Raw genomic sequence first — 24,928 nt, 5'->3', positions numbered from 1 at the left:
ACCAAATTTTCCATCCTTTAAGAACCAAGTACAGTCCTAACTCAAAATCGTGGAAATGAAAAAAAAATTCAATGGATCTTACCTGTACGGGTATATTTTTATTTACACAGTATATTTAATGATGCGTATAGGTATACACTAAGGGTATACATATAAACGACAACATACAGTGTTTTTTAAATGGGACTGTGTGAAGAAATCTGAAACTATTTAAGATACATTTTGATCAAGTTTATTCTTTTTTATGGACAACTCACACTTGACCAAAAAATTGATTATACCAAAATTGGAAATGAAACTATTTTCCCGGATTTAAATCGCCTATATTTGTTTTTTCATACAAACCGACGACGTTTTGGGCCCTTTATAGGTCCCATGGTTGACTGAGGTGGTATAGTCTTCAACCAGTTATGTCTAATATTAATGCAAACCACCCTATTTTTTCATTATAGTTACAATAGTTATTAATTAAATACGTTAAATACCTTATTTTTAATTTTACAACCTCAGTCAACCATGACCATGGGACCTGTAAAGCGCCCGAAACGTCGGTTTGTTTGAAAAAACAAATATACGCGATTTAAATCCGGAAAAATAGTTTCATTTCCCATTTATAAATCGTGTTTTCTCAATTCCACAAATTTTAAGTTATGTTATGTATGAGACGTAAGAGTTACGAAAGTACTTGAGGTATTTGGACTCGTGTGCATTATATACTTCAAACAAGTCCATGGTAAAATGAATGTATATTGAAACTAATAAAAACGATTAATAGGTTGAAACAACAAATAAATAATAAAATATACAACAAAATAAAATATTTATTATTAATTATAACAAAATATAATTGTTGAAATTTGTACACATTTAAATTAAATTCTTTAATTCTGTAATTTCATTACGATTCGTTATTTTCGTTAACTCTAATATTTCCATTTTGAAAAATTCACAATATTATGTTAAAAATTAATAGTAATATAATAATTTTTCAGAAAAATACATATTTTTTTCTATGTTATTTTTTCACATTTGTCATTTGCCTTCTCTCAAAAGTTAAAGATACTGCCGGAATTATTAGTCAACCGAGTGGACCGGTCCAAGCGTACTCCTAACGCGTCGAGTAGCATCCGAGTGGACTCCGTCAGAGAATTACTCGTGGAAGCGCGGCTTTAATGTCATTGTGATATTTTGTATTTTTGAGAGAATGGCGGGTTTTTGAAGTTACGAGTACAGTTTTTTACAAAGATTATTTTAATTTTTAGTATATTTATTAAAAAAATTACAAAAGACTTCATCCTGTAAATTCCAGTAATTACGAATTCTAAGTTTTTTGTTCAAAGTGATAATAATGTGGTATAGGTGAAAGTGAAAACATAAATATTGACTCCCGCCGCATAAAAGACTATAAGACAGCCCAAACAAGAGAACTAAGTTATATAAGAAAAAGTGAAAACATAATGTTGTAGAACCACAATGGAAAATATTTATAATAATGAGGATACTGATAATTAAACGACGACATGGCTCAACGGACTTTTATCCAAGCCAAAACTCTTAATAAATAAAAAAACAGTATTTTTGACTTTTCTCGTTTCTCTGCAGCTGTTTGTAAATTGTTGACGTTACCAGAATTTGTAAAGTATACCGTTATTTTATAGTATTTTCACTGAAAATGTTTTATTTTTGAAAACATTTTGATAGAGATACAATGACAAACATGGCTGAAGGAAGTAAACCCAATTATACACCGAAACAAAGCACCAAAATGTAAGTACATAGTTTCTAAAGTTTACGAAGTTTTCTTGAATTTCTATTAGTATTTATATGTACAGGGTTCTTAAATTGCGTTAAATAATTATATTCTAAATTTTGTATTTTATAAAATTTCATAATTATACCTCATTTTTCCGTAATTCACGATTTCTGGCTAATTCAAATTTCAACAAAACTGGAACACAGTGTGTCAATGGATTCGAAGTTTTAATGCGTTAGTTGTTAATTTTATAACAATAATTTAGATTCTTGCAGAAATATCCACTACCTGTATACTTTTAGAGCTCCCTAATAGCACTATAAATTACAGTGTATTGTATCACTTTCTAATTAAAAACTTAATTAATATTAATTTTACTATAATTACTTTTAAATAAATTCATATCAGATACTATGTAACATTCAGTATATTGTGTGATGGAATATTCATTGTAAACTTATAAGAGTTTTTTATATTCTAAATATGAACTTCTGAAATGAAAATTATTTAAAATATTTAATAATGTTAATTTCAGATGGTGGATTACATTTGGAATAATATGTGGCGGAACCTTTGTTACTAGGTTTTATAAAATACTTGAACCAGACCATGTTTGGTAAGTTGACAAACTTAAAGGATCAAGGATATTAAAAAGATAACTAAATTTCAAAAATAGAACTAATATTTGAGATCTAAATTGTGTCAATTGTTACCATGGGATGTGTCTAAGAGCCCGAAACATTGATTTGTTTGAAAAAACAAATGTTTTTTTTTTTTTTTTTAATATATAATAGACACACGCTTGGCCACAATCTCACCTGATGTTAAGCGACGATGTGACCGACGATGGCACGCCTTTGCCTAAAAAATGCCTATTCACTCTAGTCTTGAATAGCCCCAAATTGTACTTTTCGGGAAATACAAATGTATGTGATATATGCGATTTAGATCCAAAAAAATTAGTTTTAATTCCAATGTGTTTTTTTTTGTAATGCTTCATGACGGGACGAACAAGTCGTGTGCCTGGTGGTAAGCGACACATCTGTCCCTAACAGTTGCAGTGCCACTCATCGCTTTAAATTGCAAAGATCTGAGGGTCATTGCCACTGCACTCAACACCCTGAGATGTAAGTTGACAAGTCCCATGTGCCTGTAATTTCTCCAGACCCTTACCCTACAAAACCAAAACACAGTAATGCTCACATTACTGCTTGGTGGCAGAAATAAGTAAGGCCCTCACTAAGAGCTCTACTGATACTAAATAGTAACTGGTACTAAGTTTGACGAGTCCCATGTGCCTGTAAGAATTTACAGGCACATGGGGCTTGTCACATTATGTCTCAGGGTGACGGGCGCAGTGGTAGTGCCCCTCAGATCTTTGCAGTTTAAAGCTCTTTTTCAGGCACGGTAACTGTTATGGACAGGCGAGTAGCTTAAGATCAGGCTCACAACTTGTTCGTACCATCACTCGATGTTATAAAAAATAAATCTAAAAACCTAAGAGCTCAATCAATAAATGTTATTGTGTTTGTTTTACAGTTGGGACGAGACCCATTTCGGCAAAATGGCAAGCTGGTATATCAACAGGACATTTTTCTTTGATGTCCATCCACCTTTGGGCAAAGTAAGACCAAATAATCTTTTTTATTTGTGTACAATTTAGAACAGACCATTGTACAACTGTTGTCAGTAAGAACTACATATCTCTACCAACACACTGAACAAACTCTTACAAATAGTTTCGGGCCTGGGAATTTTTGTAATGTTCGACTTTTTATGTACCTTGCAACATAGAATCCGGGTGACGGGGCGGCGTGATAAGGGGCCGAACGTTATAACAAACAGGGGTGGGCCGGCTCTGGCACCGGCAAAGGTGTGTTCCATTGAGTTCTATGCACCCCGGCCACACAGAGTGGCAGTGGCAGGGCCCGTCCGAGAGCGGGGCTTTGTCGGGATAGCATCGGCTGTGTCGCGCCGCGCCGATTTATACGGGCGTATTCGTGCCATGGATCCATACATGCCCGTAACCTGCGACGGCACGGGGCGCGTCGGTGAGACCACGGGCCGCACGAAGCCAGCATTAGGATGTCTGATTTATTATTACCAAAGACACAATCAGATGAGATACCATCTAAGACAATTACAGTCTTTTAATACGGGAGAGCGTGAGCGTAATACGAGCCTAACAATGGACAAACTAATTGGCTTTAGCAAAACTCACTGTTCTATGCAAAATGTACATGGTCAATTGAAAATTTGAATAAATAACCAAAAGCTTTCTTGATTTCAATATTTATGTCTTGCCGAAGTTGTTTGTTATCATTTTTTTCATGTGACCAAGTAACGGCAGGAACAAGTCCCCCACCAGCATGCTGATTTTTACAAATCGGAATCTAACCGATCGGGTAGCCTGTCTGAGTTTCGAAATCGAATGGGTTTCCGAGTGTGAAGATGAACTGATTCCTTCTATATCTTTCTAATTTGTGAGTTAAATGAACTATTGTTCCGATTTGAAATGTCAAAATTATCCTATCGGCCAGTTGTGTATCGCAATTATGCACCTCGAATCGGAAGAGACACAATTTCCGATCGGGAGAAGCAAAATCAAGCTGCTGGTGGTAAGTGACGCGGCTGTCGTTAACAGTTACAGTACCACTTAGTGATTTAAATCACAAAGATCTAGGGGCACTGCCACTGCGCCCGTCACTCTGAGACATAAGTAGACAAGTCTCATGTTCCTGTAATTTCACCAGTACCCTTACTTACCCTTCATAACCGGAACGCAGTAATGCTCACATTATTGCTTGGCAGCAGAAATAAGTAAGGTGGCAGTACTTCCCTGGACGAATTCTTTCACTGCTATTTAGTCTAATCTTTTACATGAAATCACTTTGAACATTTTTTTACACCATGTTATTGTAGAATGTATAAGTTAGGCTTAAATAATAACAATAATAGCCTTTATTGCTGATACAATTCAATTCAAATATTACAGTATACTTTGTTATTTGAAAAATACAATTCATTATTAAAAAGTATAACAATATCTTAAACCTAGATTAATACTAAAAATAATAGACAAATTTCCAATTAAAATTAATACTTAAATAGTTACAATATTAATAATTCAAAACATTTTCCTATAATTAAATTACATCCACATCAGCTTGTCTTTCCACATATGCCTCCTCCAGAAACTTCCAGTTTTTCCAGTCCCTTGCCTGTTGTTGCCAAAATGGGCCTGCCACCAAATTTAAGTCACCTTCCCATCTTTTTCTCTGATTTCCCTGTCTGCGTTTGCCTTCTCTTGGGTACCACTCTGTTACATCTCTAGTCCATTTTCCAGTCTCCCTCATGATATGTCCAACCCAACGCCATTTCAATTTTCTCATGTAATTCTTAACATCCTGTACCATTGTTCTATGTCGAATTATTTTTGTCTTTTCTTCTCATGTTCATCATACTTCTTTCCATGCTGTGTTGGCATACCTCTAGCTTTTCTGTTTTTCCTTGTTAGCAACCAGGTTGGACAACCGTACGTTAAATATGGAAGGATGCAACTATCAAATATTTTCTTTTTTGCACTAGTTGGGATATCTCTATTTTTCATAATCTCTTTTAGGGACCAGTACCTTTTCCATGAGTTGGTGGCTCTTTGATCTACCTCTTTTATCATTTGGTTATCAGGTGATATGATCTACCCAAGGTACATGTACTGCTCTAGGTATTCAATAGGTTTATCATTTACTTTTATTTATTTATTTCAAATGCAAGTCACAACAATACACGTTCCATTAGGTTAGTATTTATTGCTATGACACCCCACAGGGGTACGGCACTTAGTCGCCACATTTTGGCTTACATTATTGTTCACACATTACAAAATATAATAATGATATATTAATAAAAATACAATTTAGGTTAAAATAACATGTCAATTATCCACCATCAGCCTTCGTCAAATACATAAAATAACATAACAGCATAATTTAACCAAAGAACTACGCAAGTTTGTCAATACAAAATTCAGTTATAATAGCACTTGTCAATTAATAATACTTTTTTTTAGTGAAATTTCTGTGATTTGTCTTACATCTTAGGTATTCGGGTAGTTTATTGTGAATCTTTATCGCATTATAATATAGATTGTTCTTATAGATGCTTAATGTACTTTGCGGAAGTTTTAATATATTCTTATATCTAGACGGTCTTACAGTCACGGATAGAAGTGAGTACAACACTAATGAATAGTTCGCTATTTTTTCTAATAAATTTAGCCATTTCAAATCTGTACATAGAAGGTAGGGTTAATATTGCATATAAAAAGCCTTCCTAGTTTATTTTTGATAATAATTTCAGATGCTTATAGCACTGTCAGGAAAGCTGACAGGTTACGATGGCACATTTCCTTTTGATAAACCAGGAGATAAATATGACGGTGCCAGATATGAGGGTATGAGAATAGTAAGTATATTTTAAAACTGATTTCAAAATGTCTTTACTTTTATACAAATAATAATTTAAATAGAGATTCGATAAGTTCAGATGGTTTTTGTCTGCTTTTATGAATTCCCACATTTGCCCCATAACAGTATCAATTGTACACGGTTTTACTCACAAAATCATTACCACTCTCATTACCAGAAAATCATCTGCACTGTGTCATCTTTTTTGGCCATTGTTTTCAAAATTAAAATGATTTTTTTTCATATTTGAGCTATGATGAAAAACTGGGTTTGATTAATTTTTATTGAATTGATATTCAATTATGTTTTATGTGAAATTACTCCACTAGTTTGTTATAATTATTAATACAAAGTTCGAACACTCACAAAAATTCCTTCGATCCGGCCGGATTCGAACCGACGTCTTCTAGCATACCGTGCCAGACGCTGGCTACTGGGTTTAATTTTAAAATAAACCTCAACATTTTATTCCGCTTTTGACACCAGAACACAGTCGCCAATAAAGATGGTATCGTGCAGGTCGTCAACAACTGGTAAACTCACTTTCTTTTGGCGTATAGACACGATTTGATGTTTTTTTAAATATATTCTCTTATTTTTTTAGTTCTGCACTACGCTGGGTGCATTAATAATACCAATAACATTCTTAACAATATGGGAAATGACAAAATCACTTGACTCATCGTTTGTTGGCACAATATTATTATTATGTGGTAAGTAAAGAATTGCAAGTGAATACCGTTTAGGGCATAAACTTGGTTTGCATTATGTGGCCTTCTCATTTAACTACTTCGACCACTGGAATAATCGCGATACTAACCACTTTAAAATACAGTGCCTGTACCATGAGTTTGCTTCGCCAATTGTTGCTAGCGTCCATCTGAAATATTTGACTAATTTTGTATATGAAATTATACAGCCTAACGTTATAGTATAGTATAATAAAACGAGTAGTGTATTTCCAAACGCAACACGACTCGTATGTGTGCACGCCGCGCCCGCTGCGTGTCGTGTAACGAACGTACACATTCACATATTCTCGCGGTGCACTCGCGTTGCAAAGGACGGGTCGTCTCACGCACATTCATTATAGAATTGAAACTTTCGCTCGGTGTTTAAAATATTTTTACGTCAAATTTGATTTTTCTTCAATTTCAATATTCTTGTGTTACGGAATGTGTATACAATCTCGCTATTCATTTCTATTTCATGATCGTATTCCCGTAATCAAGATACTAATCCGCGGTGCTAGTATAAATATATCAGCATGTCGGTATGTACTGCATTTGAAAAAGATTACTTCAATTGAACACGAGAATACATATGACCAATGCCTTTTTTTTATTAAGTTTTTTATTAATATCGGGATGTTTCACCACTATCATGATATTCACTTATTTTTCTGAAATTACTCCATTAGTTATAATTATAAATACAAAGATTGAGCACTTAGAAAAAATTATTTCGATCCGGCTGGATTCGAACCAACAGGTCTTCTAACAAACCGTGTCAGACGCTGTGCCAACTAAGCCACGGAACGAATCAGCGGACTTTTCGAATTTTTCTGTGCTTGTTTTGCTATTTTTTGCCGTAGCGCCATTTGTGAGAAAATTATGTTTTGCATAATAACATGTTATCCCCACGTTGCAAGCGACGTTTAGGCATCGACGTTCCGAACAAGCGGGAGTTACACTATTTATCTTGTTATATTATGCTGACGTTCACAAAAAGAAGTTTGTATAAGTATTTTACACGGTCGCTAGCGACAACGTTTCTGTAAAGTCATGGTAAATCATTAGTAAGTCAATATTCTAAAGATGATTTTTCAAGTAATGCTACAAAGGCGTCAGTGACATAAAAACGCTGCCGCTGTGTTGTTGGTTTATTATGACCCTTATTTTCTGGAGCCGGCTATACAATTTTAAATTGTAATGATATTATTTCATAACTTTTATTTTTATTTCAGATGTGGGATTTCTAACTCTAAACCGATATATACTTTTGGATCCTATTCTTTTGTTTTTCATGAGTTGTTCGGTGTATGGAGCATTTAAGGTAAGAAAAACACTTCCTTTATGAGACAAGAAGCGTATTGGGCCTTGGATCACCATACTCTAATCCAATGTGGGAAACACGTCACGTTTTTTACATCTTTCCTCTTCGTGACTTAAAAACTTATCTACTAATGCTGCCTTTTCTAATACACTCACCGGCACGGAAACTTGGCCACACTTGGATTTTGCGATAACTTATATTAAAATACAATAGTATTTTAATATAAGTTATTAAAATTAAATTAACTTATATTAAAATACTATTTTATTACCAAATAAAGTCTAGTTACACTCAATATGCGTTATTTTTGTTTTTTTACACTTTTATAGTGTTTGTACACCAAAAAACAGTGGTTTTTTTTAAATTACACACTTTTACGAGAAAAACGATTTTTAAACACGAAATTCTAAAAAATTGAAAAATTAACACTTAGCCAACTTTCTTTATGTTCATACGTTTTAGTACTTGGTGTTACCTCCTCTTGCTCTAATTACAGCCTGCATTCGATCTGGCATGCTTTGAATGATATTTCTGACATCAATTTGAGGAATGTTTTCCCAAGCGGCAAGAACTGCATTTCGGAGCTCATTAAGTGTTTGTGGCGGGTTGGGAGTAGACTTTACTTTCCTTTTAAGCGTGTCCCATATGTGCTCTTTTGGATTTAAGTCCGGGCTACGAGCTGGCCATTGCAATTTTTGAATACCAACCTCTTCAAGATATTCATTCACACAACGTGCGATGTGCGGGCGTGCATTATCATGCATTAAAAGAAATTGGTCGTGTCCAATGAACTCCGAATACACGATAACATGATCCTGGAGTATTTCCTCGATGTATCGTGTGGCAGTCAGCCGATTGTCGACAATCACTAACTCCGTGCGAGGGTCAGAACTTATTCCTCCCCATACCATTATGGAGCCCCCGTGAAAGCTGACGGTTTGTGTGGTGGTAATGGGTAGAAACCGTTCACCTCTTTTTCTCCACACTCGTTCTCGGCCATCTGGAGCACGTACAGCTATTCTGCACTCATCTGTAAACAGAACTGTAGCCCATTGATCATGTGTCCAGTTAGCATGTTCCCGTGCAAACCTAAGTCGAGCTACTCGGTGCTGTCTGAGAAGTTCTGGACCTCTTGCTGGCCTACGAGCTTTTAAATTAACTTCTTCCATACGTCTTCTCACGGTACGCTCGCTGACATTTACTTGTCTCGCGATTTGGAGCCGATTGCGAATTTCTACAGCGGTAAGGTAGCGGTTTCTCAAAATTTCCAGAACAATGAAACGGTCATCCCGAGCCGATGTGCACCTAACACCACCACTGCCTGGTCTGCGAGTATAGTGGCCTGTCTCCTGGTATCGTTTTAAGGCATACTGCATTGAAGAACGTGGCACATTCAGAATGATAGCCACTTCACGTTGTGACAGCCCTTGGTCAATTAAAGTTACGGCCTGTGCAACTTGGGTTGGTGTTAAGGGCATTTTTATTGACAAATTTTCTCTTTTAAATATGGTATTAAACACTCAAAAACACAAGACGTCGGTAACTTAACAGTACGCTTTGCAAACCTTAAACTTTTATCCCACAACCTTATTGCCCAAATGACCCGATTCAACTAAAACTTAAAAATTGTGTGACAGTGCACTCAAAAATAATTAATTGCCCTCTTGAAATGAGGGTAAACATTTTTTCTACACACCTTCATGAGAAGTACTTATTAGAAACACTTAAAACTTTTGCAAACGCGAGATTAGTGCTTGGCCAAGATTCCGTGCCGCTCAGTGTAGATACGTGTCTGTTCATGATTTATGAAAGTTATATAGTATTCTAGATTATCACCTTGTGTGACATATCACTTCAAGAAATTAAAACTTTTTTCGAATCTAAATCGCGTACATTTGTTTTTTTGAACAAACATCAACATTTTGAGCCCTGGCTGACTAATTTTAATTTAAAATGTTTAATTTTAATTTATTTCTAATTTCCATTATGAATTAGTGATAAATTTTATTTAATTAAAAATTCATATTGTAAAAATAAAGTAAAATATTTTGTAAAAATATTTGTAGCGTAAATTGGAATGTTCTTTGGAAAATGAAAATGAGGTTTTTAATTAATAACTTTAGTTACATAACTGGTACAGGTACTTGATTTAATTAAACATAACAGGTAACCTATAACCTTTGAAGGGCCCAAAACGTTGGTTTGTTTGAAAAGACAAGTACACGGGGCTTAGATCTGAAACATAGGTTCACGTCCTATGTGTCACAATCGCGAGAACCTAGAAACTCGACACTTACTTATACTTTATTATAATTTGATTCGTAGGTCCGTTCACTAACAGACGAAGGCAAAGCCCCTTCCAACATACGCTTGTTACTATGGCAACTATTCACGGGCACGTCTCTAGCGTGCACGATGTCGGTTAAATTCGTCGGCCTGTTTGTCGTCCTGTTTGTTGGACTACGCACTGTTGCTGACCTTTGGAATGTCCTTGGTGACTTAAATAAACCTGTTGTAAGTATACGTGTTTTTGAAATTAATAACGGTATTTTTAAAGCACGTTAATGTGTCATGGGTATGGACGCGTTATAAGGCTAATGACTCACTTCGCCTCAAGCTGGCTGGCATCGGAGCTATTTTTTTAGCGCAAGTCAGTGACGAGGCGAATGACGTCTATTGATAACTCAATGACTTAGATGTTAGTATTGTGGGCATTAAAATAAGTAGGTCGTAGGAGTAAGCTGATTCCTGGAAGGACCAATTTGGAAAATATACTTTTTCTAACTTGGTACTGGTCTGGGTGTTCTAAATGGAATGTTCCTGAGTGACGACATTGTTAGCCATTTTCATTCTAACTGTTCATTACTTCGCTACTACAGTTAAGATATTTAATTATTTATTTATAATTATTTATTATATTTAGAAATTAAGATATCTTGACGACCTTGGTGGCCCAACAGTTTGCATTGTGAGTGCTGTTCCAGGTTCGATTCCCCGTAGTATCAACTTGGGAAATCATTTTTCCAAATTGGTTTTGGTCTGAGCACCCGGAGTTAATTCGTTATTATGGTGCTCATAATACAGGGATTTCATAGTTTGAGGCCTGGTAATTCGTGTGGTTGTCTGGCACATTATTATCATTATTATTGCAAGTTGACATAGGACGACAATTGACTATGGTTTACAGTCACAGTTGTCGCCAGCGATTGCGTACAATATTTATCGATTTCGCGTGGAAAGTTGTACAGCACCCTTAGCGGTCACGAGAAGAAGTAGCACTTTGTATACAAATACTAATGGTAATGGAACAGTTATTTGTAGCACAATTCGAGTGATTCATCGAGAGATAACACGGGACGCGAATGCTATTGTGTTTATATACATATTACCAGGCGACCTCGTAAGTGGACTTCTTTTTACAATCGAATCGAGTTTTTTTAATCATTATAACTATTTATATTGCAGTCGAGCAAAATGCGATGTGAAACGTGTGTGAAATGTATGTGAATAAATATTCTAAAGACGACATTGTATCGATTCATACGCTCAAACTGAACCTAATTTAATTCAGTGGCTTTATTTTGACTTTTTGATTTTATTTATCTCTGCGGACCGGGTAAAATATTAGTAAATTTTGTTTGGCAAATTGTACAACGCCCCTAACGATCACGAGGAGAAGTAACACTTTATATACAAATATTTTACACGATCGCTAGCGACAACTGTCATTGTAAACTCATGGTAGAGGTACAATTTATCTTTACGATATTGAAATTTAGTTTATGCTGTCTTACCGTTTTAAACTTCACTTTTTGTAATTTGCAGAGTTTAACAGTGAAGCATCTAATTGGACGAATCATAACCCTAATAATATGGCCTATGATACTCTACGTATTCTTCTTTTGGATCCATCTCACAGTACTTAGCAAAAGGTCAGTATTTATGTAGATATCTAATTTTAAGCACATACAATTCCAGTAGCAGTAGAGTTCCTAGTGAAAGAGTTCGTCCAAGGAAGTACTGTCACCTTACCTATTTCTGCCGCCAAGCAGTAATGTCAGCATTACCGTGTTCCGGTTTTGAAAGGTAAGTTTGCTGGTGAAATTACAGGCACATTGGACTTGTCAACTTTCGTCATCTATGCGATTTAAAACTCGTGGCACTGCAACTGTTATGGACATGCGTGTAGCTTACCATCAGGCGTACGACTTGTTCGGCCTGTCACTTGATATTATAAAAAAAATCAAGCCATTGATTGGCGCCTAACTGCCCAGGACCGAAGAAAGTGTAATCCTATTTCGGAGGCATGAGACATATTTTGGGTCGCATAGCCAGCAGAGCACACAACTGATTACAAGAAAAATATAATACATGTATATTATAATAAAATTTTATGTCAGAAAGTGTATGGTGTCACTTACAACAATGCATTATTGTCAATAACTTGTTTTTCAGGAGGTATGTTTTAAGGTTTTCAAATAATTTCGTATTTCTTTAATTTTGTCTGTAGTTACAGCATTATATAATTCAATTGCGATGGAGTAAGTCCGTGACTTGTACAAGCTTCAGAGACAGGTTTTAGTGACTTTTTCTAGTGTTTTTTTATTATTAATATCATGATGTTCTTATTAACAAAAAGTCTTCACTTAAAGAGTTAACAAAATGTGCGACGAGACTAGCTACAATCTCCGCTTGTCAACAAAACTATCTTGAAATTAGGAAGGCTTTGACGTTACTGATAGTACCAGACAAGAGCAATTTTGCTTTACTGTAACTTACTGTTTGTAGTTGAAACTGCTTCCGTGGCCGAACGGTTACCATGCTGGACTCCCACGCAGAGGTCTCGGGTTCGATTCTCGGGCCGAAATAAATATTTATATGGCCTACATTTATTTCTCTAGTGAGTTTGGGTGTAATTTGTGGTTGTCTATTGTGTGTGTCCATGGCACCTGCGACACAGGGTTTCCCCGGTGCATATACAGTGTTTTTTTAATGGGACAGCTTGAGGAAATCCAAAACCGTAGAAGATACAAGGAAATTGCGTTATTGTTATTAAAAGAAACTGTTATATCTTAAAGCAAAATTTGTTCAAGCATTGAAATGACTACTACTACTTTTGTACTCTGTATTTAGTTTCAACCTCATTTTTTTTAGTGGCAACGGCGACGGCTTCTATTCGTCCGGCTTTCAAGCCCGCCTAGAAGGCAATAGTCTGCACAACGCAAGCGCACCCCGCGTTCTCGCTTACAATGCACTTATATCGCTTAAGAACCATAGAACTGGCGGCGGATATTTGCACTCTCATCACCATTTGTATCCGCAAGGCGTGGGAGCGAGACAGCAACAGGTTTGTGTATTTCGTCTACATAGTAAATAATAATAGTTAGCCGTTTATTTTCAGTTCCCATGCGAGCCAAATGTGGGTTGGGAACTTGCAGAAATGCGCTAGTTTCCTCGCTATAATGTCCTTCAACGAAAAGCTCATGATAAATTTCGAATTAGATTTCGCATATATATTCAAAACTTAAGTTGCTCTAGAGGTGGTAGGTGAAAACATTACATAATAATTATTTAAATTATTTTAGTAGGGGCAGAGAGCCTTGTGAAAGAGTTCGTCCAGGGAAGTACTGCGACCTTACCTATTTCTGCCGCCAAACAGTAATATGAGCATTGTTGCGTTCCGGTTTGGAAGGGTAAGTAAGGGTGCTGGTCAAATTACAGGTACGTGGGACTTCACAACTTATGTCTCAGCGTGACGGGCGCAGTGGCAGTGCCCCTAAGAACTTTGCGATGTAAAACTCTGAGTGGCACTGCAATTATTTTGAATAGGCGTGTCGTTTACCACCAGGCGTACGATTTGTTCATTCCGTCACTTGATATTATAAAAAATTAAAAAATGAAATCTTGTTTGGAGTCCCGTACTTATCTGACTTGAAAATAAGTAAAATTTTATAATGGATTTTTATTTCTATGTTATTTAACATTTCATTTAGCTTTTAAATTAGACGTTTATATAATATTTCTCAATGGTTTGCCCCAGAGCAGTTGATAGTTGCGAGTAGCCCCTAAATCTGTAATGGTTAAGGTAGTAACCAAATTCCAATATGTTTGTTTGTCAAATTTGCTTAACTGCACCGGATTTTGCAACAACAATAAACACGCGACATTTTTATGATATGAAACTTCAATACTGTTACGTTATTTGATTGCGCACCTTAACAATCAAATAAACATTTTATAATGGAACGCAATTGCATCCGGTAACCTCGGCTCTGAAATCGACTCGACAATAATGGTGTCAAATAAGCGAATTTTTTAGGTAAATTAATGTAACAGATCATTGAGATATTGTTATTCTTTTTTTTAAATAATACATGTACATGCTACACGCCTGTGACAGCTTACCGTCAGGCGCACTTGAAAATTTAAAATTGAAATTATTAACATGTTCGTCCCGTCCCGTCACTAGATATTATAAAAGAAAAATATAGAGTAAAAAGGAATTTGTCAAAAATTATAAGGTATTTGTAACACAGATAATGACATTTCGGAAGTCTACAATAAACTTCCGAGTAATAAATGTGCAGAATTTGGGACATATCTTTTTTACTGTTTTTAATTAGCCTACTATTGTGTCCTCTACTGGGGCAAACGGCCTCTCTTCTGGACTTCTACAGCTCCCGATTTAATATAATATAACCTTAAATTAAAATTTACTATAATATAACCTTACTATTATTAACATAATTTATAAGGAATGTTATAAGAATACATTACTGGAGATTTCTTATGAAATCTATTTATTTAATTTCCTTGTTAAATTTATTATTATTACTTTTTATTTGGATTTTTTATTATCGTGTTGGCATATCGTTGAAAGCTTAATACCATCAACACCTATTATTGCAATTTTGATATTATATTGAAATTTCAATCAATGTGCTGCCACCTAGTGGTTGCTGAACAACGACGAATTGGAGTTATTAATTTAGTTCTCCATAAAAGAAGCGACCATATTGCAGGGGTATAAGTTTTGCTTTCGTTTCTTGTAACAAAAAAATGATTTCGATAAACAGAAAGTTCAAAATTTATTAAAATAAGATATAGATAAGAATAAGAAGAGACCATTTTTGTATTCCAAAACAGCTCAATAAGGCATTTTTTAGTATTTATTGTTCTGTGTTTATTTCAGATAACAACATATACACACAAAGATGAAAATAACAGATGGATGATAAAGCCTTATAATAAGGAACAAGTCGATGGCGTCGTCTTAGTGCGGAGCGGGGATCTAGTTAGACTAACTCACACGCCTACGGGCAGAAACTTGCACTCGCATAGAGAGAAGGCACCAGTTACGAATAAACTTATGCAAGTCACTGGATATGGAGAGGTAAGTTGTTAGTTAACAGTAGAACTGGGCAGAAAGTGGGTGCCTTACCGTAGTGCATCAGTCTTTTATTTATTTATTTTATTTATGGCTCAATAACAGACATTGTATACACACAATAGAGAGAAATAATTAGAACTTTTTTATTTAAAAACACCGACCTCTAAAGGTTGCTTATCGACTTTTTTATTGGAATTACATGTATTTGCTAAGTGTTATTAAAACCTGTTAACGGAAGGTGCGCGATATCGGATTTGTCCCCTAGTTTGAGGTGAATATTTTCTTGGGTCCACCAAGGTTACCCTGTTTCCAACAAAAAAAAGAATCATAAAAGTTGGTTCACAAATGCCTAAGTCATTGCGTAATATACAAAAAAAAAATACAATACAATACAAAAAATACTTTGTTGAAGTCGGTTAAAAAATAAACATTTAACAATTTATACAGTGTGTGCGTGCGTGCAAAAGTGCGTGTGTGTGAAGTCCTATTTATTTTGTTTGTAGTGAACTATATCAGAAATAATTATTTTGCTTCAGGATGGCATCGGAGATGCTAATGATGTATGGAAGATCATAATCTCTGGCGGCAAAGATGGCGACGTAGTGCAAACCGTTAAGAGTAAAATTCTGTTCATTCACTATTTGCAGGTACTTTTTTGACCACGATCTAGTTAAAATATAAGTAATTAAATTAAAATTCGAACATCCCTTGATACAAAATCTATAAGCCAACAACTTATTAACACCAATACAATAAATGAGCCCAAATAAGATTGCTCTGCTTCTTAAGAAGTGTTAGTATTTTGTTGTCAAATTTTTCTTACATTGATTTTATATTTTAAATTTTACCAGCTTGACTTGTAAACTTTATTCGCACATATTGTTACAATTATTAATTTCAGGCTTGTGCACTGACAACGACTGGCAAGCAATTGCCCAAGTGGGGATATGAACAACAAGAAGTCGCCTGCAATCCGAACCTGAGAGACAAAAACGCCCTATGGAACGTCGAGGATAACATTTTTGAGGATCGTGAGTACATTTTTATCTAAATTTGAAGAAATAAATCGACGATGTACTGTTTATCGAAATTGCATTTCATCAAAACACTTTTTTTTAAGTATAATTTGTACACATCTTTTACTTATAAAATAAAGGTATTAATATATATATTATAATTCTGTTTTTTTGCCTAATCAACAGTTCGTATTAATGGAAGTTACCAGGTATACGAATTTAGAAGACGATAGGTTTCGTTTTGGAGCACACGGCGATTTATCGTGACGGTTTCAAATCGTCGTGATTCATTTCAAGCTCCTTTGTATTAATAGATTATAAACATCGGCCAAAAAGTTCTCAAGTGGCGCCCGCATACCGAAAGACGCAACTTGGGCAAACCACCCACGAAATGGACCAATGACCTTGTGAAGGTCACGGGAATCTGTCTGGATCTCAAGTGTGGCGTTCTTTGGGGAGGCCTATGTTTCGGACGAATGTGGGACAGAGAACGAAAGTAGACCCTCTGTAACAAAACATACTGTTTTTTTATTATACCAAGTGACGGGACGAACAGGTTGGGGGCGTGATGGTAAACGACACGCCTATCTAGGGAGTAACAGTCGCAGTGCCACTCAAAGCTGTAAATCGCAAAGATCTGATGTGCAATGTGTGGTCTAACTTAAATTTAATTATTCATTTATTGACATATATAATTGAAAAAATTGTTCAATGTAATTTATTGACAGTTCTGCAATAATAATATAAGTTGTAATTGTAAATACACGCCAAATTGTCAGAAAGTTCATGCACATGGAAAAAGACATTTTACCTTACAGCATTGGTTTGATTTCGGTCGGTAAATGGAGGTAACGAAAAAAGAAACAATAATAACTTGGTCTGAAAGTATGGGATTCTAAATACTCCGGGGCACTACAAAGAACACCCAAACTATAACCAATTTAGAACGGTTAATTTCCTAAATTGTTCCGATGTGCAATTGAACCCGAGACTCATTCAGTGTTTATAGTGTAAATTACTAGACCACCGACATCTTCCAATGTCGTACCGAAGTTGGTTTATATGATATAAAGGTACCTAAATTAACCAATATTCTATTTACAGTGCCAAAAGTGAGTTTCGAAGCGTACGCGTCAGGATTTATTGAACGCTTCCTCGAATCCCACGCTGTCATGTTTCAAGGCAACGCTGGTCTCAAACCCAAGGAGGGAGAGGTCACTTCGCAACCTTGGCAGTGGCCTATTAATTATAGGGTATGTATTAATTCTCGAAAAAACCATAACTATCCAAAGGAATGTTTTTCGAGTTTTTGTGACAGTCTAAATAAATTATAGATCTAAATAATAATAAGTATGTGTTAGGGTTAGACTTCACTTATCAGTGCACTTCAGATTTGAAGCCATTCGTAATAATAAACGTTAGAATAGTATTATTTCTTTCAGACCATGGTCCATCTTGTACTTTTAAAAGAAAGTGCAAGCTTTGGTTACTTTCGAGGCAAAGATCAGAAAGTAATTGGATGTAGTTTGTAATTATATTTTTACGTGTGGGTGCTGTTCATCTCTACCTAAACCCCAAATTTGAGTATTTTTAGGTGGAATATTTTATCTATCTCAGGTACTATAAGGACAATAGATTTATTATAACTTTAAGTGAGTATTATATATGTATATTTATTATTTTGTGATATCTTTTGGAGCTACTCGATACGCGTCAGACAAATACTATGATTGAAATGTAGCGAGTTTCAAAAAGGTAGGCTCTGAAAAACAGCTTAAGCTGAGACTCTATCCTTTTTATCTACACAGTATCTATAAGTGATGTTATTTACGACTAAACTGTTTTGTAAATGTAGATAAATAAAGTTCTTTATTATTATTATTATTATAGTAATGTTAGTAATACAGTAAATTTTTCTTTACGTCGTATGGTTAATACAACACAAAATTATTTGATACTAGAGAAATGCCACGACTAGACCACTACCCTACGCACGTATAGTTGCACCCAATGTTATTGGTAGGGGCAATCCAGCCTGTTGGTAACAACGGCAAGGATGCTATTAGCGCTGCTGCGCACTCGCATCATGAGTGAGGCAGCCCTCTTGTGAACAATGGCATAAAAGCCATCTGTGTGCGCCTCCGGATGCACTACAGTGTCGCGGCAGCCCCATTAGCGTCCTGAAAGCGTTGTTATATTGCATCCTTAATGTATTCAGGGTTTTCTGCGTATACTTCACCCCCAGGCAGCTCGTGTAAAAGTTTTGGCAATATGCTTTGAATCTATTTGTCTAATTTATCTATTCTATTCTATTGCGTGCTGGCAAGTGAGGTTCAACCCTTAGGTAGAAGAAAGAAGTGTAAATAAACACAAATGTATAATCCATCGATGCCGAGACGTGTTCATGCTACCTCATATAGAAAATTCGTTTAATATGGAATCGGTGCTTTTAAGTGCAGATTAGTGAGGTACAACATTTATTTACGTGGAAGAAAGGAGTGTAAATGTTTAATACAGTGATATTGACAACTCTAAAAAGGCTCTTTTTGCACAAATGCTACTATAGTGGTGTAAGAACTGACGAGATGTCAACTTCTCTCAAACGCAAACGTGCAAGTAGGCTAGTTGGAGAGTCTGGGCAGACCATTAGGCATTTAATGTTAGACTTCTTTCAAATAACCCTAAACAGGTTGTAGATCAACTTAGCGTAATCTTAATTCAATTCCAGGGTCAATTCTTCTCTGGCAGTACGCACAGAATCTACCTGCTAGGCAATCCAGTGGTCTGGTGGATCAATCTATTGTTCCTCTTTGTATTCTTTGTGATATACGTCATTAATTCTGTGAGGGAAAAGAGGGCGGAGGCGTTTGGTACTACTTCGGAAGGTAAGTGTCTTATTTTAACTAGTCCACGAATAGTGCTAAATATTTTTAAGTTTTATTGAATGTTACGATGTTTTAATACAACGGTATTCAATTATTTTTTGTGAAATTACTCCACTAGTTTCTTATAATTATTATAACAAAATCAATGTGGAAAAAGGCGGCGAATCGGCTTAATTTTATTTTTTTTACTTATTTTAAGAAGGTTTACAGCTATAAGTTAAAAATGGTGTATAAAACTATACAATATCAAAAAAAGCCTATTACAAACCTCAACATTGGGATATCAGAATTACAAACCAATAAGTAATGCTGATCTTACTTATATTTTTATAGTTTATATATTTCGATTGCCTATATATGTTACATATACACCTTACATCTATTGTATAAAATATAAAATAAGTTTGAGCATACCTACAATTATTGTTGTCCAAAGTAATTCAAACCAATAGTTCTACTAATGGTGGCAGTGATTGTCGCAAACAAATCAAAGTCACAGTCGGTGCAGTACTTGTTATATGTTTCACATCCACGCAATATGAATGTGTTGTGTCGGCAATTTTTGATAAAGTGGCATGTGAAGCAAGGGGCGCCGTCTCAAAGCCAGTGTGTTAGTGCTAAGACCAATTTTTGATAGTAATTCCGGACAGTCAATGTCGCCATTAGCCAGGTTAGATACAAAACAAACGTCATGCACTTTGCGAAGCTTATGAAGAGGTAGAAAGTGATACCTCCTGTATCGGTGCTCATAGCTTAAAGACTGTTGTCTGGCCTTATAACCAAGAAATCGCAGAAATCGTTAATGCGACAAGTGTACTTAAAACATGATCGCCTCATCCAATTCCGCGTCGATAAGTCGACCCCTCCTACGTAAAGTATCGTATGTCGAAATTGCCAAGTTTACAGGGGATCGTTAAGTTTTGAATTCACTGAAATGAGTATAACACGTGACTTTAGCATAGAAATGCTAAATTAAATTGTAAAAAGATAAAATAAATTATGGTTGTTCGTCTACCGATATCTAGGATTTTATAATACTCTGTGTGAGTTTTGCCGAATAAAACTGAGAAATAAAGTCACGTGTTATGCTCATTTCAGTGAATTCAAAACATTAAAACGCTCCCCTGTAAACATGGCAATTTCGACATACGATACTTTACGTAGGAAGGGTCGAAGTGTGGTTTATCCCTTAATAGACAACTCCGTTTCTACTTCTCGGTTTTCGTGACTCGTGATGCAAACTTTTCGGCCTCCATGCACAAGTCCCATGGTCAGTCGGCAGTGGCCGTGGGGCCTGTAAAGAGCCGAAGGTCAAAAAGTTCCGTTTCACTGTTTGACAGGCGTGGCGAACGGATGAGATTCACAGATGGCGCTACGGCATTATATAATAATATAAGTTGTTAAAAACCAAAAACAAAGATCTGCAACAAGCACATAGAAAAAATCTTAAGGTCCACTAGTTCGTTCCGTGGTTTGGCATAGCGTCTGCAACGATTTGCTGGAAGACGCTGGTTCGCATCCAGCGTGTTCGATCATTGTATTAATAAAAAACACCTTGCTGAAGCAGTGTACAATAATTTATTGTTTTATCTAGGTGGTAAATCCAGCATCCTTCTAAATGCAGCTGGATGGAACTTCATTGGCTGGGCGTTACATTACGTGCCGTTCTGGGCAATGGGACGCGTGCTCTACTTCCACCACTACTTCCCAGCCCTACAGTTCAGCTCTATGCTCACAGGTACTTGGCTTATCCACTCAGCTCTCTCCTCTCACCAACCTCCAACTCACTCCGTCCTCTCATAGTCTATAGGGCGAGGAAGGGGAGCGCTCTATATCCTGTAGGAATGTACTAGACCGATAATTCTTAAAGTGGTCTAACAAAGTGTCCAAGTTAACGAAAAAAAATTAGAGGGTACATGAGACGTTAATGGGACGAGATTGAAACCCAGTTAGGCCCGGCGCCGGGACAGGACGGCAGGGGATCCTTGGGCATCCCTACATGCAAGCACACACTGATGGCAATCATGCCGCGATGTCCTTAAACATTCCGCGGTATCCCTAGGTAGGCATCCCGAAGTATGCCGTCGCGACATCGTGCTCGCGCCTGACCTCTTTTTAGATCAGTCCTGCGATGCTTGCCTTCCCTCGCCCCGCATAACCGCATGGTCGCAATTGGCGTCCCGAAACCTGCCGAAGCAATCCGAAAGCTGCCGAAGCATCCCCAAGGTTGCTGAGGTATTTCGCGCCGGCTCGGTATCACTGAGCACGCCGCAGTTTTGTTTTTATAGCTACGACCATTATCATTGATCAAACTTCCGTAATATATCCTGTAGAATACTGATAAACAGGCAAGGTGACGGCAGTAGCCAAGGCTCTGCAGTTTCACCTTGCCTAAATCCGAGTCACCTATAAGCCTCATGACACGCTTTTTTATTGAACCAACTCAACGTCATCAACTTATTTAACTATTCCATTACAGGCATCCTCACGGAATACCTCCTATCCAGTATAAGAAGCTACCTCAGCCCGGAACTAGGCAAAACAATGTACCACTGCGTGATGGGAATCATAATATCAACAACGGTGTATAGTTTCTATCTATTTTCGCCTTTAGCATATGGAATGAATGGGCCGTTGGCCCATGAGCCAAACTCTACTATGTCTGGTTTGAAGTGGCTCGAATCTTGGGAGTTTTAGATTATAAGGACGTTAATAGCCGAAGTACCGTGGAAGGCGAAAGAGATTTATATTTTGTCTCTCTGGCTCAGTGTGGCAACACTTCTTAGTAAAAGTTGTAATTTAAAGGGCAACACTCTCAAAAAAGAACAATAGCGAACTCCCATATAAATTTTTGTTGACTTAATTTGTTTGCTTCTGTATGTATATGAAAAATAAGTAAAAATACAAAGTTGAAATTCCTGAACAAATTGGGTTCTGGATTTACTATTCTGAGAAGCCTGGATTTAAAGTTTTTACAGTTTGAAGATTCGGAGGTTATGTTTTACATAATTGTTAAAGTATTATATCAAAATACAGTACAGAAGCCATAATTAGAGTTAATAAAAGCCGACCGGTGCTGTGGGTTTGTGTAAGTTAGACTAAAGTTAGAAGAATTTTTTTTTATAAGATATGGTCAACAGGCATCACAAAAAAGTGAATTAATACATAATATCATGCTCTAGTAACTCCGAATCAAATATGTTTTTGTGAAACATGCCATCGATCCCTGAAATCGGGAGATTCTTTGTCATTTTTTCGCGTGGCATATTTGGAAAAGGAATTATCTATTTTATTTTCTGTAATAAAGTAGTTAGTAGCAGAGATTACTTTTAATGCAAATCAGTCGATCAGTACATTTGATACTACGTGAACTAACTTAATATGGACGTGGGTCTGTCCACATTAAGTTAGTTCATCTAAAAATTTATTTGTAAAAAACCGTAACTAAAAAACCTGCCATTTTTTCTCCTGTCAGTTGTAGATCTGTCTAGGTTACATAATACTATTAATCATTCGCGTTAAATTTAAATATTATTTTATTTCCACACATAGACCAGCGTTTACTATAATTTCAAAAACCTAATGAATTTATTTTATTCAAGTTCGTAATATGACATTTGAAGACGCTAAAGAATTTTTTCAACAATTATTTCGCTATTGTTCTTTTAGTAGAAAGTAATATTGGATTAAACGGCAACACTAAAGATAATTAGTAGAAACAGTGGTTCCGGCTCTGTATCGCTTTTAATGAAGGTCATAAAATAAATTTAAAAAAGTATAAAAAATCAATGTCACTAAGCGTTTTTTTAATATAACTACGCGGTTAGCTAACAGGTGCTACAGGTACTTAAATGGTTGAATGTTTTAATTTACATGCACAGTTCGGTGTTCTATATAAATGCAACCGCGCGTGATGTTATGGCAGTTCCCATGGCTACTTATACATATAATTTAATAAATCGTTATTGGGTGTTTGATGTATGTACTTGGAAAAATATTTGACGTACCTACACATAACATGCATAGATAAGTGTGTATATACTGGCGTAATAACATGCAAACACTGACAAATATGACCGTCTACACATGGAGCCAAATAAGGACTTAAAATAATAAATTATTTTTTTTTATAATATCAAGTGACCGCACGAACACGTTGTGATCCTGATGGTAAGCTATACGCCTGTCCATGACAGTTGCAGTGCCACTCAGAGCTTTAAATAGCAAAGATCTGAGGGCACTGCCACTGCGCCGGTCACCCTGGTATATAAGTTAACAAGTCCCATGTGCCTGCAAATTCACCAGCACCCTTAACCCTTCAAAACCAGAACACAGTGATGCTGACATTATTGTTTGGCGGCAGAAATAGGTAAAGGTGGCAATCCCTGGACGAACTCTTTCAGAAGGAGCTCTGCTGCTGCTTCGAATATGACCATAGTGTGGGCGGTTTACTTGCGTATTTGCTTATTTGTCTCCTTTGATGTGCGTCGAGAAACCGACCAGCGCGCGGTAACACGAATTTGGTGTTTGCTGTATTTGTCGAATAAACAAACAAGGCAAATACTTTGTCACACATGCTGTCTAGACATTGTGATTGTTTGCCAAATATATCAAATACAAGTAGTCATGTAAAGTGCCACCATTGGATTTATAGTACATCGTAAACGTCCGAACATTGACAATAATGGTGTTTACGTAGACATAAGACAATGTGCTAAGTAAAAAGGAATATGGGACAAAATCTTTTTTATACTAGATAAATGTATAGACAATATTTATTAATTGCTATAATAAGATATTATTTTAAGTTTTTACTCAAAAATTCACTTTAACAACTTACATGCCGATTATATGTAATGGTTAATGTAACTAGTTTATATATTACAATTAAGTACTATGTTAATATTATAGTGAATATTTAATTATAAAATAATAATCCGTCCATATTTTTATACTAACTCCCAGTCATTCCATATCCCGTGACATTTCGAGTGAAGATTAGCAAGTGATGCGTTTTAATATTCCAAACGCAGGATTAAAACTCCCATGAGCTAATTTTGAGTGGTTCTTGAGAAAACTTATCACAAAGTACCAACACAACTTGTTTAAATATATTAATTCTATTCTGTTGATTTTAGACATAAAATTGTTGCTATCAATCTGTCAAATAAGTTTTAGTTTATTTTATATATGAGTTCTTCGACTTTTATACTTAAAAAAATTAGAGCTGATTATAACTTTAAAATATTAATAATGCTTAATATTGTAGCGATGCCGCTCTTCCAATATGCTAGTTAAGAAAATGATAAAATTTCCTTAAGACTGTTATATTGTTTTCGTTATTTCATGTTAGTAGGACTCAG

General features: G+C 35.9%; 1 protein-coding gene across 1 annotated transcript; it reads left to right on the top strand.

Annotated features, from left to right (window-relative positions):
• Positions 1-1,738: 1,738 nt before the first annotated feature.
• Positions 1,739-23,726, top strand: LOC113226500 (protein O-mannosyl-transferase 2). Its single transcript, XM_026459135.1, has 16 exons — positions 1,739-1,767; positions 2,289-2,369; positions 3,293-3,377; positions 6,113-6,217; positions 6,824-6,932; positions 8,186-8,274; positions 10,600-10,788; positions 12,100-12,206; positions 13,429-13,621; positions 15,467-15,667; positions 16,201-16,311; positions 16,566-16,695; positions 17,785-17,933; positions 19,409-19,565; positions 21,160-21,303; positions 22,045-23,726. The coding sequence occupies exons 3-16, from the start codon at positions 3,318-3,320 to the stop codon at positions 22,260-22,262; spliced, it is 1,962 nt and encodes a 653-aa protein (XP_026314920.1). The 5' UTR covers positions 1,739-1,767; positions 2,289-2,369; positions 3,293-3,317; the 3' UTR covers positions 22,263-23,726.
• The last annotated feature ends 1,202 nt before the right edge of the window (positions 23,727-24,928 follow it).

This window comes from Hyposmocoma kahamanoa, unplaced genomic scaffold (genome assembly GCF_003589595.1).
Source record: "Hyposmocoma kahamanoa isolate Upper Pololo Valley unplaced genomic scaffold, ASM358959v1 192, whole genome shotgun sequence".
In the NCBI taxonomy this organism is placed as follows: domain Eukaryota; kingdom Metazoa; phylum Arthropoda; class Insecta; order Lepidoptera; family Cosmopterigidae; genus Hyposmocoma; species Hyposmocoma kahamanoa.
Note: the sequence above shows the minus strand (reverse complement) of the source record. Positions and strands in the feature narration are given on the sequence as shown.